Source organism: Numenius arquata, chromosome 15 (assembly GCF_964106895.1).
Source record: "Numenius arquata chromosome 15, bNumArq3.hap1.1, whole genome shotgun sequence".
Taxonomy (NCBI): domain Eukaryota; kingdom Metazoa; phylum Chordata; class Aves; order Charadriiformes; family Scolopacidae; genus Numenius; species Numenius arquata.
Genome location: NC_133590.1, coordinates 10,111,551 through 10,119,819, shown reverse-complemented (window position 1 = coordinate 10,119,819; position 8,269 = coordinate 10,111,551). Strand labels below are relative to the sequence as shown.

The window sequence follows — 8,269 nt, the reverse complement described above, 5'->3', positions numbered from 1 at the left end:
GAAAGCAAATTTAACTGATTTAATAGGGGAAAGCCTTTTTATAGCACTGATTTACAATGCATTTGTTAAGATATTACACATGTAGAACAAAATTCCCCCGGCTTTACTGAGCTTTGGATCAGGTCCTCATTGCAACAAAAAAAAAAAAAAAGGGCAAAAAGCTAGACTAACACACAAATATAGTATTTAATCTCCAGATACTCTGCTTCAAACAGTGTAATTGAGTTCAGTAGCTCCATGTTTATTATTATGGCCTATGCCCAGACATTAGCATGAGGAAAAACATGGGGGGAAATGTCATACATACTCCCACACACCTATGCAAATATAATTATAATTGCTCTCTGTATTTCACAGGAGACCTTTTATGGGAATCATTACACCTATTCTGTCTAAAAAATCTCTCTAATGTAAAAAATGTTTGAAATAGAACTTTGTTTTATTTAGCATTTAGCATTAAACGTCCAGCCAGGACTCTTGATACTACCTTGCCTATGCATACATACACATGTATATGTTTATGTATATCACCCAACAAAGCTTACCTGCTAAACACAAACCTATACTTCAGCTACATGAAAAATGTTCTTACTAATCAGCATCCACTTGTTGCACCTCCCCTGAAAGAACCAAATCTCTCTTAAATGTCCTGTTTGACGAGCATCCCTTCACACAACAGGCCTTTGCACAGCATTGCGAATTCATGGAGGAAATTAACTCGTTCCATCCTCTCTCTATATCTGCACGAAGCCTTGCACAATGGGGCTGTGATTTATTTGGGGCCCCTGGGTATGACTGCCTTACAAGCAGTAACTAATAACAACAGACCACCAGAGATTACTGAGAAGCATTGGCTGTAGGGAAAAATAAAACCTGGTCCATAATAAGGACATTCTGTGTCCAGTTGTATGTACAAGTATAGTTGAAAGTATAGGGCTTGATGGAAATCTTAGGGGCACCTCTTCAATCTCAATCTGACTTTTCAGACAACGGTAATACAAATAAATTATCCTGTGATTTGTAGACAAATGACCAAGATCTAAGATTTCCACAAAAGACAAGTCATTGAAATGTATCCATGAACTGATTTCCTTTCTTTTCTTTTCTTTTTTCTTTTCTTTTCTTTTTTCTTTTCTTTTCTTTTCTTTTCTTTTCTTTTCTTTTCTTTTCTTTTCTTTTCTTTTCTTTTCTTTTCTTTTCTTTTCTTTTCTTTTCTTTTCTTTTCTTTTCTTTTCTTTTCTTTTCTTTTCTTTTCTTTTCTTTCTTTTCTTTTCTTTTCTTTTCTTTTCTTTTCTTTTCTTTTCTTTTCTTTTCTTTTCTTTTCTTTTCTTTTCTTTTCTTTTTTCTTTTTCTTTTTTTCTTTCTCTTATTTTCCCCTCCTTTCCCTTTCCTTCCTTTCCCTTCTTTTCTTTTCCCTTCCTTCATCTTCCTTTTTTCCTCTTCTGTTCTTGCCTCCCCTGAATTTCCTATTTATGATGATCAGGCCCCAGTGCCAGATCCTTCACTCCGTTACACCGCCTTGGACAAAGACTGGGTCCCGTGGGGCGAGAGCTGTTGTTCCTATGGTGGGAGCAGGATGGGATCCGTGGGGCTGAGCAGTCCCGGGCAGAGGCGCTGCATTCTGCTGTGGCCCGCCGATATCCTCAGCAGCAAAACGCAGGGCTCCCCCAGCCTGCTTCAGGTGGGTAAAATTCCCAGGCAGCGGCCCAGGCAGGCGGAGGACGAGGCGGAGAGGAGCACGCCTGATGGATACTCCGGCGTTTGTGTGAAAAATTCTCAGGGAAAATTCTTTCTCTCTCTCTCAGGCCCCTAAACTCTTTGTGAATGGGGCCAGTGCAACATGTGGCCTTTCACCTCGCCCAAGAACCACTGCCAGACAGCCACACTCAGAGAATTGTTTGTTAATAGTCCAATTAGATAATTGCCATCTTTCACTCCTTTTGCTCTACATTTCCCATAAAGGAATGAATAAGGAGAGCAGCATGAAGAGGGCTTCTGCCCTGCAAGGTGACAAGAAGGACTGGAGCATGCTCTTTGCACAAGGCCATTTGCTTGAATTGAATCATTGTAGCCTAATCAATGGTCTTATTGGATTACTGGCTGTTGCGGTTCTCAAAGATATTGTAGCGGAGACAATGAAATAGCTAGAGTAAAACTTTTTTTCTCCTTTAGTGGATCACGCAGTTGAGATTTTTCACGGGCTATCTCTCTCTCTCTCCCTCCCTCTTTCCCTCCCTCTTTCTCCCCCTCTCCCTTTCTCCCCCCTCCGGGATCCACTGCACACAAAGCTGGCTTTTTTTTTTTCTCTCTCTTTTTTTTTTTTTTTTTCAATGAGCAGGCTCTGCGAATAGGTTCAGTGTTTGCGAAGGTGCAGAATTAGCACACACACACATGCACGCACACATACACACACACACAGAGGGAGAAGCACAAAAAGCAAGTATCGGGACTGAAATAAGGAGAGGTAGGAGTTTAAGATGGCTGTCTGTGGGGAGATGTGTTAAGGAGGATTTCTGCTGGCCAAGATAACCTGCTTCCTCGGAGAGATCTGCTTGAAGGAAGAACTTTTTTGTGTATGTGCGTGCCGGGGATCTGTTTGTTTGTTTAGAATCCAGGGGGCTTTTTTTTTTTTTTCTTCACCCCCTACAACTGCATTTTTCCAGCCCTTCCTAGCAGCTTTATTCAGATTTATTTGGCGTGCTTTGGAGAAAGCCACTATATAATCGGGAGGTCAAAGGCATACTGAAGAAAGTTAATAATGGCTGCTAATGGTGCTAACAATTCAGGGTGAATCTTGTCAAAAGTTTTTTTTTTTTTTTTTTCCCCTCTCCCCCCCCCCTTTTTTTTTTTTTTTTTTTTTTTTTTTTTCTGGAAGTCTCAGTCTTTTGATTGTGTGTTTCCTGAAAGCAAGACCAATCATTTCAGTTTATTCACTGGCTAAACTCTACTTGATTGGGGACAAGCACACAAACCATCCATTACGATCTGATATATTATCCAAACAATTTAGTGTATTCATGAGGTAACCTAAATGTGGAGGCTGCAAAATTACCCGTAATCAATTGAAACAGCGAGTGCGCGTCCCTCTGTGTGTCTAACAACTACATGTCTCTGTAATAAGGCAGACATTAAATCATTTTAGAGTTGTACTGTTGAGTACCTGATCACTGGGCGCTCTGGGAAGCTGGACAGTCACATTAGGACGCTGGGACTGAGGAAGCCGCTGCTTTTCCAGTGGGATAAAACCCGACCTTCCTTACTCAAGGTGCTTTACAGATCCCCACCGATCTGACCCTAAGCCGTGCAATATCCAGCATAGACTTCGTCTTCTTCTTCTTCTACTCCTCTTCTATATTTTTTGTTGGCTATTTTTTGTTTTTGTTTTTGTTTTTATTGCACTACATGTTTGGGAAACAAGACAAAATGGACGTTAGATGCAGTTCAGAGACTGAAGCTAACCGGGTCTCGAAGAACGGACATAAAGAGGGCAAGGAAAGCAAAGGGTCTGAAGGAAATATTTCTACTTCTTTTTTGAAGGATCAGCAAGGGACTTTTTCTGCCTCTGCAGCTACGGAAGATTGTAATAAAAGTAAATCTAGTTCGGCTGATCCGGACTATTGCAGGAGGATCCTAGTTAGAGGTATGAGTTTGAGGTATTTGGCGAGGGTGGGGGAAGGTGAGCTGTGTTCACGCCCGGGAGATTTGTTTATTTTGTTGCTTTGCCTTTGGTCCATTCCTGGATTAAAAAACCTTCCTACGGCTCCGGGGGAGAGATCCCCCCCCATCCCGGCCGGGCTGTGCCCTGCAGCCCCGCTCCAGCCCGGCTTTATTTCGGTGAATTCCCCCCAGCGGCTCGGAGGAAAGTTCAGCCGCGGTGGTTCCTCCCCGCCTTTGCCCCGCATCGCTTTGTTAAATTTATTTTTAATTTTTTCCCTGCTTTTCAGCTTTCCCGGGGTGCCCGCGCCGGCGGGGAACCAGCCGAGGCCAGCGCTCCCTCCTCGGTGGGGCCGCGGTTTTGCCCCGCCGGTCGGGCGCGCTCCTTCCGCGCCCGCGTAGCCCGGCCGCTGCCGCGTACAATGGCGCGGGGCTGCGGTTCCCGCCCGGCGGTGGGAGCGGGCCGGAGGGTTCTCTCTGCAGGGCAGGGGTTCCCCTTTTCCCCCTTTTCCCCGCGCCCCGGCATCCCAGCAGAAAGGGTTATTTTTAAATAACCATCAGCCTTAAAATCAAGGGAAGAATGACGAAGGGGTTTATAATTATTTTTTAAATAGTTGTACGTTTTATTTCCTCAACCCTCATTTCCCTCCCAGGCTAAACTAATTAAATCACTCTATTCCTACCCCCTAAGAAAAAAAAAAAAAAAAAAGAGAAAAAAATTACCTGGAGAAATTTCGGTTTTATTAAGGTGCGTTTGGGGGAGGAGGGAGAGAACAGAATCGGAACGAAACTAGTGCGAGGCAGGCCTTGTAAACAATAATTAATCCTTGCGCGACCGATTGACCCAGAGAGGGGTCAGATTAAAAGGATGTGGTTGTCTCCGATTTAAAACGTACCGAGGAGGTAAAATTACGGAAAGCAAAGTTGGGAAGGCTTTAATGTAACATGAATCTGGCTCTAGCTTGACAGTCGTGTTAATAAGATTTGTCCCGCTTTCTTTCGGTCGGGGCTACCACAAAAGTGAGGTTTCTGCGGGCTGTTTGGTGCCTTGGTTTGGGTTGTGTGTTTTGTTTGTTTTTTGGTTTGGGTTTTTTTTTTTTTTTTTTTAACCTCCTCCTTCTCCTCTTTGCCAAAATCCCGAAGCTCCGGCGGCGGCGATGCTTTCCCCGGGATGCTGGGTGGGCTGGAGGTGTCCCCGGGTTCACGGTGGGCAGTCAGCCAGCTAAGGGCAGCGCTGCCTATGCCCTGAAGCTCCTGCCTGCCTTTTTTTTTTTTTTTTTTTTTCTTCCGCATGGGAAACTTGTTTTAAAGAAAATAATAAAGAGGTTTTATATTTTGGGGGGCGTCTGGGTGTGTGCGGTGGCTTCCAGCAAGCCCTAATCCGGAGCCCAGGGGGAACAAAGAGTAGCCCTGCATCCCAAGCACAAAGCCCGGCCTGGAGGATCTCTCCACAGCCTCCCAGAGGGGCCGTGGGTGATGCTGCAGTCTCGTACTGCCAGTGCGATATATTCGAAACCAATTTTTCATGGGCTGAGGGGATTATTTCCAGCGCCCTGGGCCCCCATCGCCCCCTCTTTCCTATTCTGTTGTTTGTTTTCGGTTTTTTTTCCCCTTCCCCGGGTGCAGTGCCGCAATCTCAGGGACCCTGCTCCATCCCGACTCGGGTCTCGGTCTCGAAGGCGCTGGCGGAAAAATTTAAAAAAAAAAAAGGGGGGGGGGGGGAAGGTTGGGGTGGAAGAAGAGGAGGGTTGCCTGGGTGTAAAGCTGACTGCGCCTTTCTTTGCCAGATGCCAAAGGTTCAATCAGAGAGATTATTCTGCCTAAGGGGCTTGATCTGGACCGTCCCAAGCGGACCCGCACCTCCTTCACGGCCGAGCAGCTCTACCGCCTGGAGATGGAGTTCCAGCGCTGCCAGTACGTCGTGGGGCGGGAGCGCACCGAGCTCGCCCGCCAGCTCAATCTCTCCGAGACTCAGGTAGCCCCAGCGGGACGGGGAGCCCCGGCTGCCCTGCCCTGCCCTGCCCTGCCCCTCCGTGGGACACCCTTCCTCCCCCGGCCCCCGCATCTCCCCTGTGCGCCGGGCCCCACGGGTGGGCCGGCCCCGCGGCCCTGCGCGCCTTTTGCGCGCCACCGCGCAGGCCCTGGGAGATGTCGGGCGCAGGCCCGCTGGAGGGGCTGAGGCCTCCCCCGAGGTGCCCACGCGTGTCCGGTCGGGGGGAGGCCCGCTGCCCGGCGAGGGACCTATAACTATGTGCGGCCAGGGAAGGGGGAGCCCCGGGGCGGGGGTTGGAACGGGGGCGGCTGCTGGCGAAGGGGGGGACGTCCCGCGGCCCTGCGTGTCCCCTCACGCAGCCCCCACGGGCTTTCCCGCGGCCGCGTGGGTCGGCGCACGGCGAGTCGGCCCGGCCCGAGGGGTCAGCGGGAGCTTGGCCACGAAGCCCAAGCCCTCCCCGGGCCGGGGCTCGGTGTCCCCCGGGCGCGGAGATGAGATGCGCCGCTGCGGCCGGGGAGACGCGAGGAGAGGCCGAGCCGCCCCCAGCAAGCAGAAAACAGTTGGAAAAAAATATAAAAAAACCCCAAAACCAAAAACAAAAATCGGGAGGGAAGGTTGGCACCTTTCCCTGGGGGCTGCTGGGTTGGAGACGTTTGGTCTGAGCGGTCTGTTCTGGGAGCGGAAGAGATCCCCCAGGAGATCCGGGGACGGGACTGAAGTTTGGGCCGTATTTCGAGCCCGTGTATTTTGGAGGGGGCGAAGCGCCCCCTCCGTCCTGCAGAGCAGCGCGGCCGGGGGCCGGCAGGCGGCTGGAAACTCTGCGAGAGCGGGGGGAGGCGTCTAAAAAAACCAAACTTCTGAAAGCCGGTTTCGTATTTCTGCAAAATATCATACAACAATAAATTCCCCTGACAAGCTAATTAGCTTTTTTCTTTCCCCTGCCGGATAGGAATGACAAGTTCAATAGCTCGCAGGTTACAGAAACCGCCACGGGTGCTTTCTGTTTTGTTTTGGGGTTTGTTTTCGGAGGGGCTTCCAGGATCCCTTTTTAAAGTTAAATATTGCTTAAAATGGGTGGGGAAGGGAGCGAGACTCTCCGGGCCGGGAAATTGGGAAAGAAGCTGTTGTTACACCCAGGAAAGGCAGCTGGACCCGAGCGGGGGGCGGCGGTGGTGGCAGCGTGCTGGGTCCCCGCGGGCGGGGCGGGGAGGGGGGGCGGCCGCCGCCGTGTGCGGTGCTGGGGGCCGGGGTCCGTCCCGCCGGGGCTCCGGCTGAGGGGGCTTAGAATAAAGCGGTGTGGAAAGGGCTGGATCCGGCTCCCAGGGAACTGCCGGCGTGCGGGAAAATAGGATAAAGTGAGAGGGATCAGGTTGAAGATAACAGCGCGATAAACAGAGCTGAGGGCTCCCGGATTCCCCTCTGCCCCCCCACCCCCGGCGCACCCCGAAGCGGGGAGCAGCCAGGTCGGGCGGGGGGGGTGGTGTCACTATGTGCGTTGGTAAAACGCTCCCCGTTGATAAGTGCCTGGCTGGAGCCCACCCCCGCCGCCGTCCCCCCTTCTGCCCCGCGGAGCCGTGCCGGGGTCCCGGTACACCGGCGGAGGACGGGGAGGTAAGGGGGGTGGCCCGTCCCTCCCCACCCCGCTGACCCTGCCTCTCTCCCCGGCCTGCAGGTCAAGGTCTGGTTCCAGAACCGTCGCACCAAGCAGAAAAAGGACCAGGGCAAGGACTCCGAGCTGCGGTCGGTGGTGTCGGAGACCGCCGCCACCTGCAGCGTCCTGCGGCTGCTGGAGCAAGGCCGGCTGCTCTCCCCGCCGGGGCTGCCCGCCCTCCTGCCGCCCTGCGCCACCGGAGCCCTGGGCTCGGCCCTGCGGGGACCCGGCAGCTCGGCGGCGGCGGCGGCGGGTCCCACCGGCGGGTCCCCGCACCCTCCGGCCGCCAGCAGCGCGGCGGGACCCCCCCCGCCGGCAGCGCTGCACGGAGCGGCCGCCGCCGGGCACGGGCTGTTCGGGCTGCCGGTGCCCGCCCTGCTGGGCTCGGTGGCCGGGCGACTGTCCTCCGCGCCCTTGGCGGTGGCCGGCTCGCTGGCGGGCAACTTGCAGGAACTGTCGGCCCGCTACCTGAGCTCGTCCGCCTTCGAGCCCTACTCCCGGACCAACAATAAAGAGAGCGCTGAGAAAAAAGCACTGGACTGACTCTAAGTAACTTCCCCGTATTTATATTTATAGTCTCTATTTGTGGCGGTATTTATGGGACGGGCGGCGCGGCGGCGGCCTGCCGGCAGCCCCCCCTCCCTCCCCTCCCTCGCCGCCGCCTCCTCCTCCCAGCCCCGCGGGCGCGGTTCCCTCCGCGGGGCCGGGGCGGAGCGGGGGCCGGGGCGGAGCGGGGGCCCGGGGCGGCGAGGGGGCTGCGGGCACCTCCCCGGGAGCCCGGCTCTCCCTGCCCCGCCGGCCCGGGGGTCCGTCTGTCCGTTCCGGGGGGAGGGAGGGGGTGTTTGTCCGTCTGTTCGTTTGCTTTGACACCGTTAGGAAAGGGAGAGCGGCCGGGGCGCGGTTTGGCTCGGACGGGCCGTAGCCAATGCCAAGCGAGGGAGAAGGATTTCGGAGAGAGGAGGATGGAGCTG

General features: G+C 53.0%; 1 protein-coding gene across 1 annotated transcript; it reads left to right on the top strand.

Annotated features, from left to right (window-relative positions):
* Nucleotides 1-3,402: 3,402 nt before the first annotated feature.
* On the top strand, nt 3,403-7,841 carry VAX1 (ventral anterior homeobox 1). The gene is made up of 3 exons (XM_074159087.1): nt 3,403-3,640; nt 5,442-5,629; nt 7,320-7,841. The coding sequence occupies exons 1-3, from the start codon at nt 3,403-3,405 to the stop codon at nt 7,839-7,841; spliced, it is 948 nt and encodes a 315-aa protein (XP_074015188.1).
* Nucleotides 7,842-8,269: the final 428 nt, after the last annotated feature.

Excerpts from the sequence above, each read along its gene's own strand:
- VAX1 (XM_074159087.1), top strand. The coding sequence starts at position 3,403 with ATGTTTGGGAAACAAGACAAAATGGACGTTAGATGCAGTTCAGAGACT. Across the intron at positions 3,641-5,441 it reads CAGGAGGATCCTAGTTAGAG|ATGCCAAAGGTTCAATCAGA; the intron begins GTATGAGTTTGA and ends TTTCTTTGCCAG. Across the intron at positions 5,630-7,319 it reads TCAATCTCTCCGAGACTCAG|GTCAAGGTCTGGTTCCAGAA; the intron begins GTAGCCCCAGCG and ends CCCGGCCTGCAG.